The sequence below is a fragment of the Osmerus mordax genome, chromosome 1 (genome assembly GCF_038355195.1).
Source record: "Osmerus mordax isolate fOsmMor3 chromosome 1, fOsmMor3.pri, whole genome shotgun sequence".
NCBI lineage: Eukaryota > Metazoa > Chordata > Actinopteri > Osmeriformes > Osmeridae > Osmerus > Osmerus mordax.
In genome coordinates, this window is record NC_090050.1 from 22,596,787 (window position 1) to 22,622,770 (window position 25,984).

The 25,984-nt window shown below is 54.5% G+C and overlaps 1 protein-coding gene across 3 annotated transcripts; it reads right to left on the minus strand.

Moving 5' to 3' along the window:
- Positions 1–3: 3 nt before the first annotated feature.
- Positions 4–25,638, minus strand: ip6k1 (inositol hexakisphosphate kinase 1). Of its 3 annotated transcripts, XM_067242307.1 has the most exons (7): positions 25,278–25,638; positions 19,762–20,228; positions 9,102–9,560; positions 5,827–6,046; positions 5,431–5,612; positions 2,672–2,847; positions 5–1,312 (listed from the first exon to the last, which is right to left on the minus strand). In XM_067242307.1, exons 3-7 carry the CDS (start codon positions 9,358–9,360, stop codon positions 560–562), a joined length of 1,590 nt encoding a protein of 529 aa, XP_067098408.1. In that variant the 5' UTR covers positions 9,361–9,560; positions 19,762–20,228; positions 25,278–25,638; the 3' UTR covers positions 5–559. The 3 variants fall into 3 exon arrangements, with proteins under 3 accessions (XP_067098422.1, XP_067098408.1, XP_067098414.1); XM_067242321.1 differs by lacking the exons at positions 19,762–20,228; positions 25,278–25,638 and adding an exon at positions 14,204–14,260 and having other exon boundaries at positions 4–1,312; XM_067242313.1 differs by lacking the exon at positions 19,762–20,228.
- Positions 25,639–25,984: the final 346 nt, after the last annotated feature.

Sequence of the window (25,984 nt, forward strand, 5' to 3'; positions counted from 1 at the left end):
CACACGGTGGCGACGAACCCCCACCCCCCCCCCCACACAAGGCAGACCTGATGACCCTCTGTGTTTCCCAGAATCATAGCAGCCATTTCTGTCCAGGAGGCTATTATTATTATGGGGTGGTTGTGTGTGTGTGTGTAGCTGCCCCCCTCCCCCCCCCAGCTCTCCCTAGAGACCAGTGAGGAGGGAGAAGCTGAAGGTTGAGTCTGAGTCCGGTGGCTTCCTCCCCCCCCCAGCTCTCCCTAGAGACCAGTGAGGAGGGAGAAGCTGAAGGTCTCCCTAGAGACCAGTGAGGAGGGAGAAGCTGAAGCTCTCCCTAGAGACCAGTGAGGAGGGAGAAGCTGAAGGTTGAGTCTGAGTCCGGTGGCTTTCTGGCCCCTCAGGGACCCCGAAACCACGACATCTTCAACTGTCAGCGGGCTCCTTCACCTCGGTCGCTGTCTGGTCCTGCCGTCTGTCTGGTTTCCTGTTCTCTCTGTGGGGGTCATAGAGGAGGAGCGCTTCAGGATAGGAGGTGGAGAGGTGAAAGGGGGGAGATTTAGGGGCGGGCTGAGTCCGGGGGCTACTTGTTTTCTTCTCGGATGGCCTCCAGGATGGTGATGAGGCTCTCCAGTCCGAACACGTAGCCGCGGTCCGGCCCGACATGCACCGTCTGGTCGTCGCGGAAACCTTTGTAGGTGCTGTGGGCAAAGTCGATCATGCGGACGTCCACGGCGGGGGGCGGCGCGTCGCCGTGGCGTTCCGAGGGCGTGGGGGTGGGGGCGGGGGGGCGCTCCGGCTGCGGCTGGGGGCAGTCCGCCAGGGGCTGGGGCACCTGTGGGGGCTTGGGGGTCTGGGGCACCACCTGCATGGGCTTGGGGGGCTGGGGAACCTGTGGGGGCTTGGGGGGCTGGGGCACCTGCGGGGGCTTGGGGCCTTCAACTGGCCCTCCCTGAGTCCCCGCCCCCCCCATCCCTCCTCCTGGACGCGCGCCCTCCTTCTCCGAGGGCCCGTCGACCGGGCCCTTCCGGAGCTCTGTGGGGGCGTGGCCGGGGGCATGGCCTGGGGCGGGGGGCTGAGCAGGGGGCGGGCCCGGGTGCTCCCTGCCCTCGTAGATGATGAGCAGGGAGCTGGAGTAGAAGCGGTAGGACACCTGGCGCTCCAGAACGGCCTTCAGGCTGCGCAGCTTCCCCAGGACGGGCTCAAACAGATCCCTCCTCAGCCCCGCACCGTTGTGCATGTACTGGTACAGCGCCTGGCGGAACCCGTCAATGGACAGACCACGCCCGTAGTACTTGTTCCTGCACAGATAGTGGCCTGTGTCCATCTGGTACACCTGCAGGAGAACACACACGCACGCGTACAGAATGAGTCATCGAATTCAGCACCGGAATAGAGTGGAGATAGAGGGTGGCTGTTTGTATGGGAGAGCACTTCACGGTTGTCCATGTTATCTCGAGTGCCACAGCAGTGAACACACACCATCCATCACTCCTGGGCCCTCTCTCTGTCTCTGTGTGTCTCTCTCTCCCTCTCTCTGTCTCTGTGTGTCTCTCTCTCCCTCTCTCTGTCTCTGTCTCTCCCTCTCTCTCTCTGTCTGCCCCTCGTGAAAAGGGAAAATCCATTTACAGCAAATGTACGCAGACATTTTTACAGCACTGTTGTTAGTCAACACGTATTTCTCTCTCGTGAGAACGGCTATCCCCTTTACGTACTGGGAGTCCCTACAACCCTTTATCCGGCAGTGCTCTAGGTAACACAAGGAGAGGGAGAGGAGGAGAGGGAGGGAGGAGGAGAAGGAGGAGGAGAGGGAGGGAGGAGGAGAGGGAGAGGAGAGGGAGAGGAGGAGAGGGAGGGAGGAGGAGAGGGAGAGGGGAGGGAGAGGAGAGGGAGAGGAGAGGGAGAGGAGGAGAGGGAGGGAGGAGGAGAGGGAGAGGGGAGGGAGAGGAGAGGGAGAGGAGAGGGAGAGGAGGAGAGGGAGGGAGGAGGAGAGGGAGAGGGGAGGGAGAGGAGAAGTGTCCTCGCTGGGCAGGATACTTTTTCTGTTACCCGAGCCTGGCATGGAGTTACTCCACATATCATCTAACTTGAACTGAGGCCAGATATCACCCAACACCTCAAAAAGTCACAGAGACGTGTATGAGACAGAGAGACACAGAGAGAGAGAGGGAGAGAGAGGGAGAGAGACACAGAGAGAGAGAAAGAGAGAGAGGGAGAGGGAGACACAGAGAGAGAGAGAGAGAGAGAGAGAGGGAGACACAGAGAGAGAGAGGGAGAGACAGAGAGAGAGACAGAGAGAAAGAAAGAGAGAGAGAGAGAGGGAGAGGGAGAAATAGACAGAAATACGTTAAGAGAGGAAAGACCGACATGCCTCATCAACATTCTAGACAGACAAACAAATAAATGGAGAGACAGTCAGTGAGAAAGTGTCTCATGTGCATGTCACAGAGAGACAGTCATAGTATCACCTGCATGCCAGTCAGAGGCAGAGACAGATGGACAGAGAGAGAACGACAGCCAGTCAGCCAGTCAGCCAGCCAGCCAGCCAGCCAGTCAGTCAGTCGGCCGGTCAGTCGGCCAGCCGGCCAGTCAGTCGGCCAGCCGGTCAGCCAGTGAGCCAGTCAGTCAGCCAGCCAGTGAGCCAGTCAGTCAGCCAGCCAGTCAGTCAGCCAGTCAGCCAGCCTGCCAGTCTCACCTGCATGCCGCAGACTCGGACCCCCAGCGTGGCGGAGGTGCTCTGCTCACACTTCTTCATCTGGCGCGCCGCCTTCTCCTCCGAGGCGTCGTCCCCGTGCTGCCGGGTGCCCATCTTCAGGTCCAGGATGCAGGGGCAGCTGAAGTGATGCACCACGTTCTCCAGCAGCAGGAACTCTGGGGGGGCGGGGGGGGTCAAGGAGCCTGGCGGAGGGATGGGAGCCTGATAGTGTCTATAGAACCACGAGAGGCTGAGTGTGATGGCGTCTCAACCACCTGGTATGAAGCTAGTGTGAAGAGGAATGACGTGTTCACAGGTCTCCTGTCACAATCCAACCCAAGAGCAGCATCGTGGTTCAGGAACACAGAACAGAGCAGAACATGAGACTGAGTCCTGGACTCTCCCCTCATGGCTCACCTGCGCGGACCTGGGTTAGACATCCTCTACGTACGCTCCTAACCCCCCCCCCCCCCCAGCCCAGGCCCCAGGACGGCCCGTACTCCCAGAGAGCCACCCAGCATGGCAGCCCCAGAGCCCCAGTAAAGGCCATGGGCTGTTCCTCGTCTTTTTACCTCTGCGTCAGGAATGTGGGAGCTGAGCACAGCGGAAACCCTCCCTGACCACAACTCTCTCCTGCTGCTGTGTGAGGGAGGATAGGCTGTTCACCTCTGACACACAGGCCGGGAGAGGAGGAGAGAAGGAAGGAAGGAGAGAAGGAAGGAGAGAAGGACGGAAGGAAGGAAAGAAAGAGAGAAGGAAAGCAGAAAGGAAGGAAGGAGGGAAGGAGAGTAGGAAGGAGAGAAGGAAGGAAGGAAGGAAGGAAGGAAGGAAGGAAGGAAGGAAGGAAAGAGAGAAGGAAAGCAGAAAGGAAGGAAGGAGGGAAGGGAGTTGTGGACAAAACATTGAGGGCATCCCAATAGGAGGAAGTTGCATCTCTGGCTGAAAGATTAAAACCCCCGCCAGTGTCCAGATGAGCTTCCCAGTGGGCTGTGTTGAGACAGAGGCTCACAGCGGGCTGTCCTGGCCTGGTCAGAAGCCTGCAGGAGCCCCCTGCTGGCCTGGAGGTCAAACACACAGCCCTGTACAGCATGTGCCTGGGAATGAGGGCATGAGGTCAAACGATCAGAACAAGACCCAACTCAGACACCACAGCTCCACAGAAGAGGCCAGGGCTGTGAGAGACACATGCATAGAAGAGGCCAGGGCTGTGAGAGACACATGCACAGAAGAGGCCAGGGCTGTGAGAGACACATGCACAGAAGAGGCCAGGGCTGTGAGAGACACATGCACAGAAGAGGCCAGGGCTGTGAGAGACACATGCACAGAAGAGGCCAGGGCTGTGAGAGACACATGCACAGAAGAGGCCAGGGCTGTGAGAGACACATGCACAGAAGAGGCCAGGGCTGTGAGAGACACATGCACAGAAGAGGCCAGGGCTGTGAGAGACACATGCACAGAAGAGGCCAGGGCTGTGAGAGACACATGCACAGAAGAGGCCAGGGCTGTGAGAGACACATGCACAGAAGAGGCCAGGGCTGTGAGAGACACATGCACAGAAGAGGCCAGGGCTGTGAGAGACACATGCACAGAAGAGGCCAGGGCTGTGAGAGACACATGCACAGAAGAGGCCAGGGCTGTGAGAGACACATGCACAGAAGAGGCCAGGGCTGTGAGAGACACATGCACAGAAGAGGCCAGGGCTGTGAGAGACACATGCACAGAAGAGGCCAGGGCTGTGAGAGACACATGCACAGAAGAGGCCAGGGCTGTGAGAGACACATGCACAGAAGAGGCCAGGGCTGTGAGAGACACATGCACAGAAGAGGCCAGGGCTGTGAGAGACACATGCACAGAAGAGGCCAGGGCTGTGAGAGACACATGCACAGAAGAGGCCAGGGCTGTGAGAGACACATGCACAGAAGAGGCCAGGGCTGTGAGAGACACATGCACAGAAGAGGCCAGGGCTGTGAGAGACACATGCACAGAAGAGGCCAGGGCTGTGAGAGACACATGCACAGAAGAGGCCAGGGCTGTGAGAGACACATGCACAGAAGAGGCCAGGGCTGTGAGAGACACATGCACAGAAGAGGCCAGGGCTGTGAGAGACACATGCACAGAAGAGGCCAGGGCTGGGTTGTGAAAGGCACATGAACAGGGCAGGGCAGGACAGACCTCTGTACCATTTATATCTTTGAACCTCTCTCTCTCTCTGGCGGCTCTTTTCTCTCCTGTTCTCTGTCTCTCCTATCTACCTGTCACCCGGCTAAGTTAACATGTTATCTTAAACTCCATAAAGCCAAACGGGTCAATACAGGGACTTGATCCTGAGAGGCATCAATAACGTGAACGTCATTATCATCCAGGCTGCAACTAATCAATAGCAGCACCATCAGTCATGACCAGTATGGTGCTGTGCAGCCTCACGCTAGCTGAACACCCCTCCTGTAGCATGTTGCTAGCTACCAGGAGGCCAGACAAGGGGTAGCATGTGATAAGCTGAGAACCCAGGGGCAGAGGTACTGATCTCCTCACCTGTCTGTGTAAGAGCCTTGAAAAGCCCCAACAGATCTTAAAGCAACATTTCTAATGAGTCATTGACAGTTTTAAGTTGTGATTCTAAATTCTGATTCTGAGTTCTAAGACCTGGTTCTGAGTTCTAAGACCTGGTTCTGAGTTCTAAGACCTGGTTCTGAGTTCTAAGACCTGGTTCTGAGTTCCAAGACCTGGTTGTAGGTGGCGTGCGCCACAGAGAGGGATACTGTAGAGCTTCCTGTCCTTGGACTCTGAGCGCATGCGGCTGAGCTGTTGCTTGTGGCAGCGCAGGCTCCAGGGGTTGTGGCAGATCTTCTCCAGGCTCAGGACGCTGTTCCCGTCCAGCATCTGGAAGGGAACATCTGAGTGGATCTGCAGCTCCAGGCGAGGACTCTTCAGCTCCTGCAGGCTGGAGGAGGAAGAGGAGGAGGAGGAGGAGGAAGAGGAAGAAGAGAGAGAGACAGGTTGAGAACTAGAGCACTTTATTATGGAAATCTGTAAACGAAATCGAAATGAATAGCTTAGATCACAGATCTAAGCTATTCATTCACTCACTCACTCTCCTCTCGCTCTCTCTCATACACACCTACACCCCCCCTCCCCCCCCCCCTCCCCAGGCCTACTTCTCGCTGCTGTCGCTCTCGTGCGCGGGCCGCTCGTCCTTGTGCTCGCTGCTGGAGCGCTCGCTGCTGGAGCGGTGAAGGCTGCGGCGGGAGTGTTTGCGTCGCGGCTGGTCCCTCTCCCCCAGCTCCTCGTGCTCCACCCCCTCCGTCTCCACGTACGGGTACGCCACCAGGTTGATGTAGCCGTCCATGTCCCCCTCAAAGCACACCAGCACCATCCCTGCACACACACGCAGGCTTGTTTTGGGAGGCTAAAACCCCTAGAAAAAAAGCTTTTGAAGTTACAGTTTTTCATACTTTACTTGTGAGGACATTTGGTCCCCACAAGGGTAGTTAAACAAGAGTGCAATGGGAGGGAGAGCTAGCAGCAGGCCCGGATTCATGCTTGTGTGTGATTGTGTGGATATGGTGTGAAGGGGAGAGTGGGAGTGTTTGGTACCAGGGCTAGCTCCCTCAGTCAGCGGCCTGCCCCTCCCTGCCCTCCGCCTCAGTACCCCAGACACAGCTCTGCATCCCCTCACTGTCACAGCTGGTTTTGCTCTCTACCCCTCTACATCGCTCTGCCTCACTTTACCCCACTACCCATCTCTGCCTCACTTTACCCCATTACCCATCTCTGCCTCACTTTACCCCACCACCCATCTCTGTCTCACTTTACCCCACCCCCCATCTCTGTCTCACTTTACCCCACCACCCATCTCTGCCTCACTTTACCCCACCCCCCATCTCTGCCTCACTTTACCCCATTACCCATCTCTGCCTCACTTTACCCCACCACCCATCTCTGTCTCACTTTACCCCACCCCCCATCTCTGTCTCACTTTACCCCACCACCCATCTCTGCCTCACTTTACCCCACCCCCCATCTCTGTCTCACTTTACCCCACCACCCATCTCTGCCTCACTTTACCCCACTACCACGCTGTGCCATCCTCTAATGTCTCTACCACTTCCTCCCCTCCACCTCCTCACCTCTCCCTGTCTGACACCCTCTCCACTCCTGTCCATGTGCCGGGGAGCAGACCGGATCAGTTCCCCAGCTCCACTCCTCGGCTCTCTGCATGTCTGGGTGTCGCCTTTCTGCTGTGTCATGTTCCTTACACTACGCCACCCTTCAGCCACCCCCCTCCCCCACCACCCTCTCTCACACACACACACGCGCCCTCAAACTCACTCGTTAACAGTGGTTCTAATAACACTGAAAAGAGAGAGGCAGACAGAGAGAGATGGAGAGAGACCAAAAGAGAGGAACAGAGAGAGACAGAAAGAGGAACAGATAAGAGACAGAAAGAGAGAGAGACAAAGAGAGGGAGAGAAAGAGGGTGAAAGTGTAGCACAGGACTGTATCTGTGTGATCCCTCCTTAGTAATGTCAGCACCGCCCCAAACCGCTAATGAATTGAGACAGTGCTGATGTCAGAACCTAGGAGAGTGTGTGTGTGTGAGAGAGAGACAGGGAGAACAGGGATGATCAGAGCACACCAGGCAGTGTATAAAGCGCTGGTCTAATTGTGGAAGGGCTCAGTTTAATAGCGATCAGGGATTGGCCCTGTGTACGGCTGGGTGTGGCTCTCCCCTGTCACACCTGCGTGGTCGTAGATAGCCTGGAGCTCTGCTTTCCCTGGGCCTTCCCTCCCTAAGCCCCGGGCACCACAGGAAGAGATCACCCCTGTTTATCTAGCTCAACTCAGCCACCACCAGCACCACGGCCAGCCTGTTCAGCTCTGCAGCCCTGGAGGTCAGACACATCTGCCCCCATCTCAGCACCCCTCCTCCCCCTCCTGCTCTCCCTGCCTATCTGGGTCGGAGGGAGGGAGGGTAAGTGTGAGGTGAGTCCCAAACACCTATTAATAGCCGCGCTTCATGCATAGCTCCCAGGCTTGGGGGTCATTCCTGGGAGCCCTTGTTGTCATGGTTGGACAATGCAGGGGCTGTGGCCAGGGCCGAGGCTAGGGCAGGGGCTGAGGCCAGGGGCGAGGCTAGGGCAGGGGCTGTGGCCAGGGCCGAGGCTAGGGCAGGGGCTGAGGCCAGGGGCGAGGCTAGGGCAGGGGCTGAGGCTAGGGGCGAGGCTAGGGCAGGGGCTGAGGCTAGGGGCGAGGCTAGGGCAGGGGCTGAGGCGGAGGCTAGGGGCGGAGACAGGGGCTCAGACTGGGGCGGAGAGAAGGGCAGGAGTTAGATCTATATATAGCCTCTATAAGGCCCTTCATGGAAACGGACACATGGATGGAAACACAACAAGACCTGCCCCAGGAAGAGAGGGAGGGAGGGAGGGTCGCCTCAACTTGAGTGCATCCAAAGCAGTGACATTGGGAAAGTGCTTCGCACACACACACACAACCACAGTGTTGATCTCTATCACACACCCCTCAGAGGACAAACACAAACCGCAACACACACTATAGAGCAGTCGCATCTCTTTCTCAGACCACTAATGACCAGCATGCCTCTCTGATAAGGCCAGATGCCAGATAAGTGCATTTCGACTCGTCAGAATATTAACAGACTTCCCTGACCCCTGTCTGGATCAGGAAGCAGATGGATAATGAAGGTTGTATATGTGCAGCTCTGGACAAAATCATGTTCTTCAAGTCTGAGACCCAGACCCAGGCCCAGACCCAGACCCAGACCCAGGCCGGAAGACAGAAGAGAGGGGAGATATGTGTGTGTTTGTGTGTGTGTGTGTGTGTGTGTGTATCTGTTTGTGTGTGTCAGATCCCTGCTAATGGAGTCTGTAAAACAGACCAGATCCTGCTGGCTGTCCTGTTTCCTGCAAAGCTGACCCAGGGAACAGAACCAGGGAACAGACCCAGGGAACAGACCCAGGGAACAGACCCAGGGAACAGACCCAGGGAACAGAACCAGGGAACAGACCCAGGGAACAGACCCAGGGAACAGACCTCAACCCAGGATGGAACTGGATCAGGGATCAGACCAAGGGGCCTGTCTGCCTGTTTGGTAGCGTTGCTACAGCAGACACACAACTACCCTGACAGCTAGCAGGGTGAGAGGCAGAGCACAGGAAGCATGTGTATCCTTTTAAAACACTTCTCTGACGTGACACTGATCTCAGCCACTTCTGCTGGACACAAATTCCTATTATCCTGCCAACTTACCAGCGCTGGCTCAGAGTGTGGGGTGGTGTGTGTGTGTGTGTGTGTATGATGTGTGTTTGTGTGGTGTGTATGCATGATGTGTTTGTGTGGTGTGTATGCGGTGTGTGTGTGGTGTGTGTGTGTGTGTGTGCAGTGTGTGTGTGCACGCTCCTCCTCCCCTCACCTTTGTACTCGGGGGTGAACTCCCTCATGTTGGGGGGCAGGGACTCGTAGAAGCGCTGCTCCCGGGTGATGAGGGGCTTGCAGACTGTGTGATCGTCGTAGCGCATCATGCTGGTGTGACCTCCGACCTGGTGCACGAAGGGCTCCAGGGGCACCCCCCCGCCCCTCCGGCCCCCCTGGCCCACCGGGCCCCCCTGGGCCTGCCCTACCGCCGGGCCCGCGCCGTGCTTGCCCGCTTCCATGGCATGCGGGAGGCACATGACGTTGGGGGGCCGGGAGGGGGCGGGGGCATGGGCGCGGGCGCGCAGGCTGGGCGAGCAGGGCGGGGCGCAGGGAGGGGGCGGCTGGGAGCGCACGCTGCCGCCGGGAGGGGGAGGAGCCAGCCCGCCGGCCACGCCCGCCAACCGACTGATCCAATCCCCGCTTGGCGACAAGCAGGGTGTGTCACGCCTGCTGCCTCCTGGAGGAGATGGAGGAGAGAGAGGGGAGAGAGAGAGGATAGAGAGGGAGAGAGAGAGGAGAGAGAGAGAGGGAGAGGAGGGGGGAGAGGGAGGGAGAGAGGGAGGGAGAGAGAGGGGAGAGAGAGAGAGGGAGGAGAGAGAGGGAGAGGAGGGGGGAGAGGGAGGGAGAGAGGAGAGAGAGTGTTAGTAATGATCTTCTCCACAGAAAAACACCAGACCAGACCCAGACCAGACTAGGTGAGTAAGGGCCCAGCCAGGCCTCCTCCCAGCCCCTTAAAAGGTGATCCAGCGTTCTGTTAGAGACTCCGAGGGGCTCAGCTAATTGAGCGATTGATCTAACCACTGACACACCCCTGCATTCCCAGGGCTTTCTATAAAGCCTGCATGTGGTCTGTGGCATGTGTGTGTATATGTGTGTATGCATGTGTATGCATGTGTATGTGTGTGTGTGTGTATATGTGTGAAAGGTCCTTTTTCGTGTCATGGGAAGCGACATGGGGCCTTTTACAGGCAGAAGGGAGCTGTGAGGCTGGAAGCTCTGAAAGCTCTTTCAAGTTCACACACACACACACACAGTCAGGTGGGGCGAGGGGGGGGGGGGCTCATAGCCCCCCTCACACCTGCTGTGAGTGTTCCACTTGACATTCACCTAAAAACTGCACACTACAGAGGCGCTAAGAGCTTGTAAACAGCCTGTGTGTGTGTGTCTCAACTGACATTCACCGACAAACACACACTTAATCCTTATTACCACACAGGCACTCATAAAGACCCCTCAGCGGGGGGGGGGGGGGTGTCTTAATAATCTGCAGCGGCATACTTCCATACTTTCTCTACACCCATACCCTTCTCCTCAAGCTGAAGGAGGAGGTGAGAAGAGAGGAGGTAAGGAGGAGAGAGGAGAGGTGAGGAGAGAGGAGGTGAGGAGGAGAGGAGGAGGAGAGGAGGTGAGGAGGAGAGGAGAGAGGAAGAGGTGAGGAGGAGGAGGTGAGGAGGAAAGAGGAAGAGGTGAGGAGGAGAGAGGAGGTGAGGAGGAGAGGAGGAGAGGTGAGGAAGAGAGAGAAGGTGAGGAGGAGAGAAGAGGTGAGGAGGGGAGGAGGAGAGGAAGAGGTGAGGAGGAGAGAGGAGGTGAGGAGGAGAGGTGAGGAAGAGAGAGAAGGTGAGGAGGAGAGAAGAGGTGAGATGGGGAGGTGAGGAGGAGGAGAGGGAGTGAGGAGGAGAGAGGAAGAGGTGAGGAGGAGAGGTGAGGAGGGGAGGAGGAGAGGAAGTGAGGAGGAGAGAGGAAGAGGTGAGGAGGAGGCCAGTGTACAGAGTTGAGACGCAGCCCTGGCGAGCAGGCTGGGGAGAAGTGTCAACAGCGAGGAGCTGAGCTCAGCATAAAGAGAGTGACCTGAGCGGATGAATAACATGACAGCATATCAGACTCCTTATCCTGCCCAGTCGTACCCACCCCGACCTGGGCAGACAGTGACCGACTGACCGCCACGCACAGACACATCCCCTGACTCACAGCAGGATAACACCCAGTGACATTGAAGTGTTCCATCTTGCAGGCAAAGCTGATCCATCATGTGTATCTGCTTAGAGGGCTGGTGACCTCCTGCAGGCAGCTTCACACTCCGGAGACTCTAACCACCTGGAGACTCTAACCACCTGGAGACTCTAACCACCTGGAGACTCGAACCACCTGGAGACTCGAACCACCTGGAGACTCGAACCACCTGGAGACTCTAACCACCCGGAGACTCTAACCACCCGGAGACTCTAACCACCCGGAGACTCTAACCACCCGGAGACTCGAACCACCCGGAGACTCGAACCACCCGGAGACTCGAACCACCCGGAGACTCGAACCACCCGGAGACTCGAACCACCCGGAGACTCGAACCACCCGGAGACTCGAACCACCCGGAGACTCGAACCACCCGGAGACTCGAACCACCCGGAGACTCGAACCACCTGGAGACTCGAACCACCTAGAGACTCGAACCACCTCCAGACAGCAGCCCAACCGTCCACACCTGCTTGCTTCAACACTGTAGCTAAACACACACCTGCTGGTGAAGACTATAGACTTGAAAAATGTACAACCCCCCCATACACACACACACACACACACGCAGACACGCGCACACACACACACGCACACACACAAACATTTGCAGGATTCAAGGAATCAATGATCAAGAGCAGATTTATAGATGCTTTTATAAACATGAGACAGGTTGGTTTATAGTCTGCAATGTAACTTCACACAGTGTTTAAAGTAGCTGTTACCCAATGGCAGGCTTAAATCACCCTCCTTCGCGACTCGATAGAAGCACAAATGATGTGTATGTGTGTGTGGTGGAGTGTGTGTGTGTGTGTCTAACCATACATGGTCATAGTATAACAGCTGCTTTATCACCGAGGCACAGACTGAAGGTTACAACAACACAGAATTGCAGCCCTCACACACACACACACACACACACACTTTCCAACAGTCCCAGTCAAGGTTAGAGATGTCCATCTCCTCCATCAACACATCACAGCTCATGTGGGTTAGGGTTAGGGTTAGCTCAGGCTTGGGTCTGAGGACCATCCCACAGCTGGAGCAGAACAGTCAGGCAGGACAGAGCCAGGCTCATCATAAAAGTCAGGCTCAACATAACCAGGCTAACTAGTTCCTTCTGATCGCATTACCGCTACACTGGATCTGCTGTGGCCAAACACAGGCACATCCAGCCAAAACCATGTCTGGGAAAGGCATTGTGCTATCACAACATGTTTATTGGATTGTTATGCAGTCGTTGACCCCTGACCACTGACCCCGCCCCCCCCGGGAGATGTCGTTCTCTGGGCTCAGCTGGATAAGTAGGGGGGGGGGGAAGGGGGGGCTGGATGACTGACAAGCTGTGGTCCCCAGTGACCCCCCAGACATCTGCTCTAAATAAACATGTTGCTTCAAAGCAGCCCCCGCCTCTGCACTTCTAGGGTGTGTGTGTGTTTGTCCTGTGTACGTGCTGCTGCACTTTCCGAGGCATGCCAGGCTGAGCTGGTCTCACGCCAGCGTGTCACCGGAGCGGCTCCCCACTCTGAGCGGGGCGACTCTGAGCGGGGCGACTCTGAGCGGGGCGCTGGGAGGAGACCCCTGGCTCGCACGCCCGGCCACGCCCCCCCCCCCCGATGATGACATCACCTCGCCCCTCTCTGGTCTCACCTTGCAGGCATGTCAGCCATGATGGCGTCCGGGGAGGAACAGCACAGCGTTAAAAGGTCTTAAAGGAGGGTGTGGGGCTTAACAAGGACAATAACACCCAATGAGAGCCTGACAGCTTCTGTCATCGAATCACATTCGTCTCCCGGAAAGGCTAACGCCACACAGACCCATGTGTGTGTGGTACTGTCATCTCCGAACGAACGAGCTTGCACACACACACACACACACACACACAGGGATGGAAATAGAAGTGTTTTAACATTCCAAAGTCCCAGGCTGATGTATTTTTAGCTGCTCTCAGGAATGAGAGAGACGGCAGGTATGACCCAGGCCGGGTGTTGTGACGCTGCCTGACCTGCTGTCTCCCAGAACCTCCTCCAGCACGGCCCCCCCTGCACGGCCCCCCCTGCTCTGCCCCAGAACCACCTCCAGCACGGCCCCCCTGCTCTGCCCCAGAACCTCCTCCAGCACGGCCCCCCCCTGCTCTGCCCCAGAACCACCTCCAGCATGCCCCCCCCTGCTCTGCCCCAGAACCACCTCCAGCACGGCCCCCCTGCTCTGCCCCAGAACCTCCTCCAGCACGGCCCCCCCTGCACGGCCCCCCCTGCTCTTCCCCAGAACCACCTCCAGCATGCCCCGCCCTGCTCTGTCCCAGAACCTCCTCCAGCAGAGGGCCAGCAGAACCTCCACCACTCAGGACGGGTGGAGGAAGACAACCCTCATCTCCTTTTCTCCTCCCTGTCTCCTCCTTCTCTCTCCTCCTGCTCTCCTTCTCTTCTCTCCCCTCCTTCTGCCATTTGCTTCTCTCTCAGTCTCCCCTTCCCTCTCTTTCTCTCCTCTCCTCCCAAACTGTTACCCTTCTACGTCCTGGCCCGTTGCTATGACAACACGACTTGGAGGGGGGGGGGGGGGGGGGCTAGCAGGGACACCAAATCCCCAGATGAAGTAAAGACACAACCCTTGACTAATCCAATCCAGATCACATCAAAGATATTACAATCCTGAGAAAATCCAGTCCTCATCCACGGTAAATTCGCTGGGATTTGATATTTGTTGACATTAAGCCTCACGGCCTATCTTCGTCGTAAAAGGCTGACACAGTGAAATAGACCGACAACAAACAAGCGGGCAGGAGTGGCCGTCCCCTGGGAAGCGTGTGTTGTCCTCAGGCCAGCATGGAAGCAGGCTGGCGTCATTCAGCCTTCGCTTTCCATGCAGGGGGGAGACTGTCAACACTGCACAACCTGATCTTCCTCACTGCTACTGCCAGTCTCCTTGTCTGACCCCATGTCGACACACACACACACACACACACACACACGGCCCTCTACATCACTTGATACACACAGTACCTCTTCCCTACAGCACACGTACTGTATGTCTGTATGTAAACTTCAACAGAAAGGTCCAAATCCTTAGAGTGCACCGTACTGTACTCACTGTATGTGTCTGTGTGTGGAGCCAAGTTTTGGACAACCAGGGCACAGGGAGAGGAGAGAGGGCAGTGACCCTGGAGAAGACCTCCAGGGTCACTGCACTGTTCCTGGGCTCTGCAGCTCAGTCCTCCCTGGCTGGCTGGTGTCCAGTCACGCCTCCAGGACTCCGCTTCCACACGCAGGAGGGGGATGAGTGGGAGTCAGGTGGCTGAGCGGATAGGGAGTCGGTCTAGTAATCCGAAGGTTGCCAGTTCGATTCCCGGTCATGCCAACTGATGTGTCCTTGGGCAAGGCACTTCACCCTACTTGCCTCGGGGGGAATGTCCCTGTACTTACTGTAAGTCGCTCTGGATAAGAGCGTCTGCTAAATGACTAAATGTAATGTAATGTAATGTGTGTGTCCCGTGTTGACTGTGTGAGGTTGTGTGAGGAATCTCTGTGTCAGTCACAGAGGACCCTTCATTTGTTTCCCTGGTCCATCATGATTGGCAGATAATTGGTTCTGGTCCCCGTGTGTCAGGCAGTAAGCTTTTGTGATTGGTGGGTTGATGACTAAATGTTAATATCAGGCACCCCCACTGGGTCCCCCTGACTTTATCCCGACCCCTTCCTGTCTCACCCCCCCTGCCGCAGACAGACAACACAGGTGAAACAGAGAGGACCAGGAGACACCAGTAGAGAGACAATATCAGAGAAGATGAGGGTAGCTGTTCACGCCCACCACATGACCAGAGTTGTGGGACACGGAACCACACACTGCTAGACAGCCAGACAACCAGGCAGACAGCCAGCCAGCCAGCCCATACGCCTCAACAGCAGACGACCTGTGCTGACCTCCTTCGAACCAGCCGAGCGCCATATGAAACGAAACACACACAAAAAAAAAAAGATAATCAAATGGAACAGAACCGTCCGTGTCCCAATCAGAAAAGCGCTGTGAGGCAGAGAGACAGCTGTGAGCAGGACACCGTGCACGCTGAACAACACAATGGACCGACGGAAGGAACGAGACCATGAATGATGCAGAGAGGTGGGGATGCAGGACGGGCAGGGATGCTGAACAAACACCCAACAATGGGCTCTGTGGAGCCTGTTGTCTCTGCTGATTGTCCCATGGACACACAGTAATGAGGCTTTAATTGGTATGCAGATTGGGTCCCCTACGGTGGACAGAACCATAAGCACCTCACAAAGAGAGACATGCAGAATGAGAGGATGAAAGGAGTACACACACACACACACGCTAACACTCATTTTCAAGCACTTCTCTGTCCACTAGGAAGAGCACTTACAAAGCTCAATAGTTGGATCTGACTCTCTTGCTCTACGACTTTCTTGATTTGGAGCTCTTTCTCTGACTCTGTCTCTCGCTCTCTAAATCCCTCTCTCTCTCTCTGACTCTCTGGCTCCCCAACTCTTGTGTCCTCTTGACTCTCTCGCTCCCTGACTATCACTCTCCAGCTCTGACTCAGTCCATCCCCTGGGTCCTACCCAGCTGCCTGGCTCTCCTTATATAACTCCACAACAGCCGGGCCATCCAAACACTGGGAAAACATCACAGCGTGTGTGTGTGTGTGTGTGTGGGGAAGGATGCATGTGTGTCCTGGCCAGGCCTAGCCTAGCCTGTGTGCATTCACTCCACTGATGCGAATGTGATGGTTAGCATGGACATTCTAGATCCTTCCAGTGAGGCCGACAGGCTTTGCGAGGACGGCCGCGTTCTGGTCAACAGAGACTGTGTGTCCTCATTGGGATGAGAACTTAGAAGTACAGCCAGAGAGCTGCAGTCTCTCACCGTGAGTCATGCTAGCTTCAGCTTCAGCTGGGTAACATGATTACCCTCTGCCCTGCGGGGCAAGGAGCTACTACTGAGGGGAGAGGGAGGAGAGGGGAGGAGGAGAGGAGAGAGGGATTAGGCCTCATTAGCAGTGTGGAGGAGAAGAGCAGGGTTAGTCTAAGAGTAGTGTGTCTGGAGCTCTTGTAATACCAGGGCCACCACCTCCTGCAGGGGGAACCACAACATCAACATCAACCTCCAACACCAGAACACACCATCTACATTCCCCGAGCAGGACTCACTGCAGACCAACAGTGTGTGTGTGTGTGTGTGTGTGTGTGGGTGCGTGATTGAATGGCTTCTCACTGTGGTCACAGGTTTCAAATGTCACATTCTCATATTGCCAAGTTCATCATTTTCCACCGACACAGACACACACACACACACACACACACACAGAGACAGCCATCTGATGTATGACTGCAAGAGGAGAGATCCCACCCACCAGCCATCAGCTCTCTCACGGCCCCCAGGACACCACATCTGATAAACACCCCACTGTGCAAGCGACGTCTTCCTCACAGCTGTGGCTTCTGCACCTTCCTCCTCCTCCTGCTCTGGTGGCCCAGAGGAGGGGGCCCGGAGGAGGGGGCATGGAGGAGGGGGCCTGGAGGAGGGGGCCCGGAGGAGGGGGCCTGGAGGAGGGGGCCTGGAGGATGGGACCTGGAGGAGGGGGCCTGGAGGAGGGGGCCTGGAGGAGGGGGCCCGGAGGAGGGGGCCCGGAGGAGGGGGCCTGGAGGAGGGGGCCTGGAGGAGGGGGCATGGAGGAGGGGGCATGGAGGAGGGGGCCTGGAGGAGGGGACCTGGAGGAGGGGACCTGGAGGAGGGGGCCCGGAGGAGGGGGCCTGGAGGAGGGGGCCTGGAGGAGGGGGCCTGGAGGAGGGGGCCCGGAGGAGGGGACCTGGAGGAGGGGGCCTGGAGGAGGGGGCCTGGAGGAGGGGGCATGGAGGAGGGGGCCCGGAGGAGGGCGCTACACACTGACCCCCGGCTTCCTCTGATACTCCCCCCCCCTCCCAGAGAGGCTGTGGAGATCCACCCTGTAGTGTTTGTGTGGAGAAGAGAGCTCAGGCAGGATTAACACAAGGCCCATGGATGAGTCATCACTGGCGGGGGAGGGGGGAGGTATGGAGGGGGAGGGGGGAAGTACGGAGGGGGGAGGGTCGCCTCACGACTGAGACCTGAGGACGTCACATTGCTGAGGGCATTGTCCTCACCGCTGCAACGAGGCCGTAGGAATTGTGACGCTGTCCACATCGCTAGCAGGGGGAGTTGTTGACGTTACGCAGCACACAGACATTTCATCAGACGGTGTATTGCATGAGTACAATGTAAGGCCTGTATGTTGTGTGTGTATCTATGTGTGTGTTTGAATGAGTGTGTGTGTGTGTTTGTATGTATGAGTGAGTGTGTGTGCCTGTGTGTTTGTATGAGTGAGTGTGTGTGTTTGTATGTATGACTGAGTGTGTGTGCCTGTGTGAGTGTGTTTGTATGTGTGACTGTGTGTGTGTGCATTCTTGCTTGTGACCTCCATGGATCGTCAGGATGAATGGCTGTCCACACAAAAATGTTCACAAGGTGTTCCCACAGCAAGCACGCTGGCAGCCTGCTAGGGAGCTCTGCAGTATTCCTCCAGGGATCCATCTGTGTGTGTGTGTGTGTGCGCGCGCACGTGTGTGTGAGTTTGTGTCTGTGAGATTGTGTGTACATGCGTGTTTGTGTGATTGTTTGTGCGCGAGATTGTGTGTGTGTGTGTGGGCATATCCCTGTCCGCTAACTGAATGAACATGGCGTTCATTTGCCCGGGGCCACAGATGCTGCCCTCACAGCATCCAGGCTCCTCAGACACACACACACACACACGTCCCAGCAGCACTGGAGAACAGCTCTGACAGTCTAACAGACGAGGCCAGATCTGACTGCTGTGACTTGAACACTGTCAATATCCCCCTGCTCCCTTGCAGCATGTCTCCCAGGAGAACACACAGCTTTGGGCTGGAACACAACTGGCTTTGGACTGCACTGGATACAATGTTGATTAGTTAGTGTCCACTGGGGTTTTAGATGTGAAAAAGCAGCACAAAGAAGCCAGGCCCAGTCTAGTTTCAAAAGCCTTTTGACTAAATCCATATTTAGAAAAACATCATGTATAAGAACCGTATGAACACCACTTTCTCTTTTTCAAACCGCTAACTTCCCTCCTTCCTCCTTCCTCCACTTCCCACAGTAGAAGAGCGTTGGGCTGCTAAGTGCTGGATTCTAGAGCGCCCCTGGAACCACAAAGAAATCTCCTCTAAATAACAAACAACTCAATCACATTAATCTGCTCTGTCTTGTCTCGTCCTGCCCCTGTTAAGTTGTTTTCCAATGTGGGTTGGGTTCTCATCAGTAAATGAGATTTGAAGAGCTCTAAGTAGCCCTTACATCACCAGCGTGCTGTAGGGGGGGGTTAGCGGTTAGCGCGCCGCGAGCTAGCTCCCTGACACTGGGACAACAGCAGCTCCAGATTAGCAGCTATTTCCATCCGGAGTTATGCATGGGAAAGCCCCAAGGAGAACGAGGTCTTCGAGGAAAGCGCTCGACACCACAGAACAAGCAGGTCCTGACTGACCTCTTTGGCACGAGGAAATGCATCGTCGACACTCTGAGAGGAGCCCAAACAGGCTAGGCAGGATCACCTGAATATTACCACTTCTCCAGCTGGTTGCCAAGTACCTGACAAACAGACCACACACCAGCCCAGCTCCTGGCTGTGACGGAGGGAGACTGATAACTCAGTTAAGCCCTCCAGGACACGTCCACACAGACTTCCCGGCCAGACGGCCTGCCTGCCGTCTCTCCCCCTCCCTGGTCCTCTGGTCAGACAGCAGATGAGAGGATGGGAGTTCAGGTTTCCCGGGCAGAGAGAGCTGCTGATGCAGGCGTGGGTGTGAATAACCCTGGAGGTCCACATGAAGTACAGACTAGAACAGCTGTCCAACCTGCTGGCCTCTTCACATCAGACCAGCCCAACACACACACACTCTCACCTGTCTAGTACAGCCAAACACACACTCTGTCTCTCACCTGTCTAGTACAGCCAAACACACACACACACACACACACACTCTCTCACCTGTCTAGTACAGCCAAACACACACTCTCTCTCACCTGTCTAGTACAGCCAAACACACACACACACTCTCTCACCTGTCTAGTACAGCCAAACACACACACACACACACACACACTCTCTCACCTGTCTAGTACAGCCAAACACACACACACACACACACTCTCTCACCTGTCTAGTACAGCCAAACACACACACACACACTCTCTCACCTGTCTAGTACAGCCAAACACACACACACACTCTCTCACCTGTCTAGTACAGCCAAACACACACACACACACTCTCTCACACCTGTCTAGTACAGCCAAACACACACACACACACACTCTCTCACCGGTCTAGTCCAGCCAAACACACACACACACACTCTCTCACCGGTCTAGTCCAGCCAAACACACACACTCTCTCTCTTCTGCCTCTAACCAGTCCAGGCCACACAAGTCAGTCCCACCCCCACCTAGCATACAGACTGTAGAGCGTAGAATACAGTACAGTAAACAACATGCTATTGTATAGGACTATAGTACTGATAGCAGAGAGAACTAGGACCCCGCTCTCCTCACGGTTACCTGCTCATCCTGATACAAGCAGGCAGGCAGTCACAGATGTTTACCTTGTCCTCTTCTCCAACCAGGGGCTCCTCCGTCCAGAAATCTGCTCTCCCTCTCAGCACACGGCCAGCGTCTCCCTCTCTCAGCACACGGCCAGCGTCTCCCTCTCTCAGCACACGGCCAGCGTCTCCCTCTCTCAGCACACGGCCAGCGTCTCCCTCTCTCAGCACACGGCCAGCGTCTCCCTCTCTCAGCACACGGCCAGCGTCTCCCTCTCTCAGCACACGGCCAGCGTCTCCCTCTCTCAGCACACGTCCAGCGTCTCCCTCTCTCAGCACACGTCCAGCGTCTCCCTCTCTCAGCACACGGCCAGCGTCTCCCTCTCTCAGCACACGGCCAGCGTCTCCCTCTCTCAGCACACGGCCAGCGTCTCCCTCTCTTAGCACACGGCCAGCATCGCTGGGATCCGGGCAGTACCGGAGAGAGGGATCCCTCGAGCACCACGGACACACCGACTGCAGACACGGTGCTGCTCCACACACACACACGCAGCGGACACACACACCGGGTGTTGGGTTACAAACTCAGAAGTTGCAGGCTCGGACACCAAGGAGCTTCTATAGTCCCACACACGGCTAGACCATGCCCCTGGATGAGTCCCAGAGAGGGGAGAGGGAGGGAGCGAAGGAAGGAAGGAGAGGGAGAGAGAAAGTGTGATGGAGAGAAAGGGAGGGAGAGAGAGGTGACCCTGCTAAGCCTCTTTCCTGTTTGTTTGTTAGACAAGCTGAGACACAAGAGGACAGATTAGACTTTCACAGCAACAACTACTTTCTAACTGGCTGGCTGCCCTGCCTGGCTGCCTGACTGACTGGCCATGCAGGCAATGTAGTGGTTCTAATTTTAACCTAGGTCCCTGTAGGCTTAAGAGGACCTATGATTAGAGGGTCTATCAGGGGGCAGTTCCACGGGCTGGGCCGTGGTGAGTCAACAACAGTACGTGTGATCAGTCAGTAGCTCGGGCCCCCAGCCCTGGATCTTTGTCCAAAGGCTGTCAAGCAGTAGTAAATACTTCGCTCCACACCAGGTGAAGTAGACCAGAACAGCAGTAAGCAGATACCATGGACAAGGTGACGGCATCCCAGCAAGCCTGACTTTATAGGATCTATTCTGGACCATGGACTTAACACAGAAGGCATCTGTGGCCCCAGCAGCCATGACTGAACCCAAGGCGATATTAGACGTGCGCTTGTCACATCTCCCAGCTTTCTGGATGACCCGACAGTCTGGGAGATACCACTGCATCCAGTCAGGCTGGGAGATCAGCTGCCTCCTGTCAGGCTGGGAGATATTACTCCATCCTGTCAGTCTGGGAGATACCACTCCATCCTGTCAGTCTGGGAGATACCACTGCATCCTGTCAGTCTGGGAGATCAGCTGCCTCCTGTCAGGCTGGGAGATATTACTCCATCCTGTCAGTCTGGGAGATACCACTGCATCCTGTCAGTCTGGGAGATACCACTGCCTCCTGTCAGGCTGGGAGATACCACTGCATCCTGTCAGGCTGGGAGATACCACTGCATCCTGTCAGGCTGGGAGATACCACTGCATCCTGTCAGTCTGGGAGATACCACTGCATCCTGTCAGTCTGGGAGATACCACTGCATCCTGTCAGTCTGGGAGATACCACTGCATCCTGTCAGTCTGGGAGATACCACTGCATCCTGTCAGGCTGGGAGATACCACTGCATCCTGTCAGTCTGGGAGATACCACTGCATCCAGTCAGTCTGGGAGATACCACTGCATCCAGTCAGTCTGGGAGATACCACTGCATCCAGTCAGGCTGGGAGATACCACTGCATCCTGTCAGGCTGGGAGATACCACTGCATCCTGTCAGGCTGGGAGATACCACTGCATCCTGTCAGGCTGGGAGATACCACTGCATCCTGTCAGTCTGGGAGATACCACTGCATCCAGTCAGTCTGGGAGATACCACTGCATCCTGTCAGGCTGGGAGATACCACTGCATCCTGTCAGTCTGGGAGATACCACTGCATCCTGTCAGGCTGGGAGATACCACTGCATCCTGTCAGGCTATTCAGGCTCCTGGTTGGTTAAAGGCTGCGGCCGTCTGTTCCTTAGATGGCTAACCGTGAATATCTTATGCAAGGGAGCTTTAACCCATTCAGAAGCACACACATATACACACACACACACGCACGTTTATAAACACACACTACAAATCTGGTAGATGTAGGCCTTGACCTGGGACACAGCGAGTCTGAAACAACAACAAGCAATACCGTCTCATCTGCAGCTGTGTTTAACCTACAAAACTAGGGCATGAACGGTTCATGGCCACATTGACAAACTATTAAATAATCTATACAACAGTAATTATTCCACACTCCAAGCCCCTAAATGCAACACAACCAAGCACCACTGTCTGACGGCATCACGTGAGAAAGCAGGAAATACATCAGGAGATTGAGAGAAGGAGAGAGGATCTTGGGCTGTTTAGATATTTAGATTCGAGCGGGTGAATGGATGTAATAACTTAAACCCATGTTGACTGGGTGATCCTGGCAGGCGGACACACCTCGGGTCCAGGAAAGAGGAAGAACAGACAGTGAGCCAAACATCTTGGAAAATATGACAAAGCCGGCTGCTGGCCCTGACACTGTCCTGGCTGCATGCGCTCAGGGATGAAGTCAAATATTTAGATTGGAGGAGGGGTTGGCAGCTGTGGGCAGGCCTGCCAGCCTACTGGGTGTTAGTGCCCTGGTAGGCTTGGGGAAATAGACCTACAGCCAGCTAAAACAACAGTTAGAAAACAGCTATAACAAGCACATAACATATGTTAGATTACCAAACTTTTGTTTCACGTTAAGTCACCACGTCTCACATTTTCATTCAAACGCACCGAATTAGGAATACGAACACGAATAAACCGGAAGTTCTCAAGACACTACCCAGGCTTTGTCTTTATAACGTCACATTTTAGCTGACAGCAGGCCTTCTGGCCTTCATAAACCATATCAATGTCACGTCGAGATCTTCCTACAAGCATGTTGCCATATCAGCACGTTGGCCTTATATTCGCTGAACAAGACTTTTAACTGTTATATAGCTGCACTTATAGCTGCACAGAGTGTAAATAAGGGGTATGGTCACTAAAGACAGCTGTGCTGACACTGAGAACAGCCATGCACGATCAGTCTCTCTCGTCTGTCCTGCCACACCCTTGATCCCAAACTCTCCAGGGCAACCTAAAGCATCCGCATCATGATTTCAACACTAAGTGAGCAGGAGAGGTCATCCAGTAGACACAATGTGTGTGTTCATACATACGGTGTGTGTGGGTGTGCCTGCACGATTGTACGCAAACACAACTGTGTGTGTGTGTGTCTGGGCGCTTTAATGAACCGACGCGTGTGTGAAATCGTTGACCTCCAGAAAGAGAAAGGGAGTGGGAGGTGGGGGGTTCCCATGTGTGACAGGGCCACAGTGAGAAGGTGACAGATGTTGACAGATGAGGACAGGAGATGCCTCGTGCCAGCCCCTGGTTAGAGGGGTCAGGGGGGTGGTGACAGGCCAGCGGACGGACATTAGCAGCCATGTCAGAAGTCCTGACAGCTTGCAGAGCTTCCTGATCCAGCTCACGGACACCGTGTTCCCCTATCAGCCTGGCCTGGGAAGCAGTCTGACCTTGGTCAGGGGTCAAACACCACATGCTTTTGTTGACGTTTTTATTCACGCGGCAATCAAACCGTTACTATGTGGGGGCGATAAAGATAAAAGCACTTCACCCTACTTGCCTCGGGGGGGAATGTCCCTGTGCTTACTGTAAGTCGCTCTGGATAAGAGCGTCTGCTAAATGACTAAATGTAAGACCCTGACAGCCCCAGGCCACAGGCTGCCTGAGCTGGGAGCTGGAGTCCAGAGATCCCCCGACACGATCCGTCTGCCCGACAGCTTCTCACATCGCCTCAGGAGGACGGGACTGTCTTACATTTACATTTAGTCATTTAGCAGACGCTCTTATCCAGAGTGACTTACAGTAAGTACAGGGACATTCCCCCGAAGCAAGTAGGGTGAAGTGCCTTGCCCAATGAAACAACGTCATTTGGCACGGCTGGGAATCGAACTGGCAACCTTCAGATTACTAGCCCGACTCCCTCACCACTCAGCCATCTGACTCCGTCTTCTGCACCTGTCCTCCGCGTGGCGTCCGCCCTACCGATGTGCACAGTGTGTCTCCCCTGTCCGTGCCCTCCTCCCTGCGTCCCTCCCAGCTCTGTATTTTGAAAACACTGTCAAGACGTGGAGGGAGGGGGGGGGGGAGGGGGGGAATGTCCCCTCTCTACTCGAAAATAACAGGCGATCCACCCTGAGCTAGGGCAACCAAGAGATGCCATGGGTGATGAAAGGCATTCTTGTTAATGCACAGGTTTACTTTTAAGAGGTGGAAAATTTGAATGTAATGTGGAGTCTTTTGCACTCCACATAAAAGCAGCATGTATGTGACCAAAGACACCACTGAGCGATCACAGTGGACCTCACTGTGACAGGTGTCCCTTGACATCTAGCAAACAGCTGCTAAACACAGTGAGAGTGGGATGATAATAATAACAATAATAATAATATGCTCAATTATATGACCAACAAAACAAGACCGTGTTCCATTCTGGTCCTCTGAATGGCAAGGCTGTCAAAACAATCAACCTGGCTCTTATTTCGGTGGTCTCTAAATGTGAACATTGATTACATAGCTTAGGTCTGACTATTAGTACATATATTTTGAATCGTAAGTCTGGAAGACAGACTGAAAGACAATTTTAGCCGTGCATGTGTCAGTAGAGACCTTCAAATAGCTGAGGAAAAATTAGTCGGTGAAGTCACATTTTTCCTCCGATGCGTACAGTATTACGTAATGACCATAGGTCCACAACGCTAAGGATGGCCATGGATTCTATTTTACTCTTATTAGATGTCCTTAGTGACGTTTAATTAACAGTTTACATACTTCAAAAACGTTAGTTAGCAGGTACCATACAAATGAGTACAATAAAAGAGCGATAACTGTGCATAACTAGGAATCTTTTCATGTATCTTTCTGTCACACAAACGACATCCTTTGAGTTAGCATAGCGTTGCTACCACAACAGAAACAGTTGGCTATTATAATTATAACGTGTTAGCCCAGCTAGCTATGTGCAGATTCATAGCTGTACAGTAGTACACTCAGTCGAGCAAATACCTCGTTTTCTATAGCAGCATAACAATACAATGTGACATTTTCAACTGACACTAGTACAGTACTGGTTAGCTTTAGTACACACAAAACTCAGCTTGCGACCTGTCAGCTAGCTCTAGCAATATTGTGTTTTCGAAATTAACAGTCTCACAAAAACAATTAGAGCTACAAGCTTAGTATCGCTTAGGAAGATGGCAAATATGTATAGGACTAAGCAGCGTAATGCCCCAGTCATATGAATGTCAATGTATCTTAACGTAGTGGCTATAACACCATAATCACAAACATAACTTAGCTAGACAAGCTGTACATATAACGTTACCTGTTATCAGCACTCGCCTTGACGATTAAAGCAAGTGGAAATCACCAGCGATCGGAGGACGAATAGGACAATCTTTCTCGCGGAGACTTTGCTAACGTTAGTTAGCTAGCTGTCAAGCCAGCTCCGTCCGGGAAAAACAACCATGGAATGATATGAAGCCAGAGGACCAGCGTAACAAATAAGCATTTGTGTCATGTATTTCTCTTACCATGCTGCTACGCTAGTTGTGATAATATAATACAAACGGAATAGTTGTACTAATACAAATCGTTAGGAGCCCTGGGCCGTGACTCAGAACATAGTAATGGCAGCCCGGCTAACGTTTCGTTTACACGCTACTGTAGCTAGCCAACTTCCCCGTTCACCCGTTCTTCCCCGTTCACTCGCTATGAGTGCGTGTGTCGATGGATCAACCAACCCGTCCACACACACTTGCTTAGCTAGTAGTGTGCTAAGTAGTTGCTTATCTCACATAATCGAAACCGAAGCAAACTATTTTAAGTGGGGAACAAATGTAAAAAAAATCTAGCAACTGTAAAAAAAAAAAAAAAAAAAAAAAAATGCTAGCTAGCGAACTTGACAATGATGACAACCAGAGCTAGTGTAATTATTTTGATTTTCTTGAGACACTCTTGCCATCTACTGGTGGACAACGTGTGCGTCAGGTTAATTTAGAGTCTAGTAGTTGCTGTAATGTAGACAAACTA

What these genes read in the sequence shown, in the direction of transcription:
- ip6k1 (XM_067242321.1), bottom strand. Translation starts at nt 9,360, where the DNA reads ATGTGCCTCCCGCATGCCATGGAAGCGGGCAAGCACGGCGCGGGCCCG. An exon ending in GTTCACCCCCGAGTACAAAG is followed by an intron (nt 6,047 to 9,101) that starts GTGAGGGGAGGA and finishes GTGTGTGTGCAG; the next exon opens with GGATGGTGCTGGTGTGCTTT. An exon ending in TCCGAGTCTGCGGCATGCAG is followed by an intron (nt 1,313 to 2,671) that starts GTGAGACTGGCA and finishes GTTCTCCTGCAG; the next exon opens with GTGTACCAGATGGACACAGG.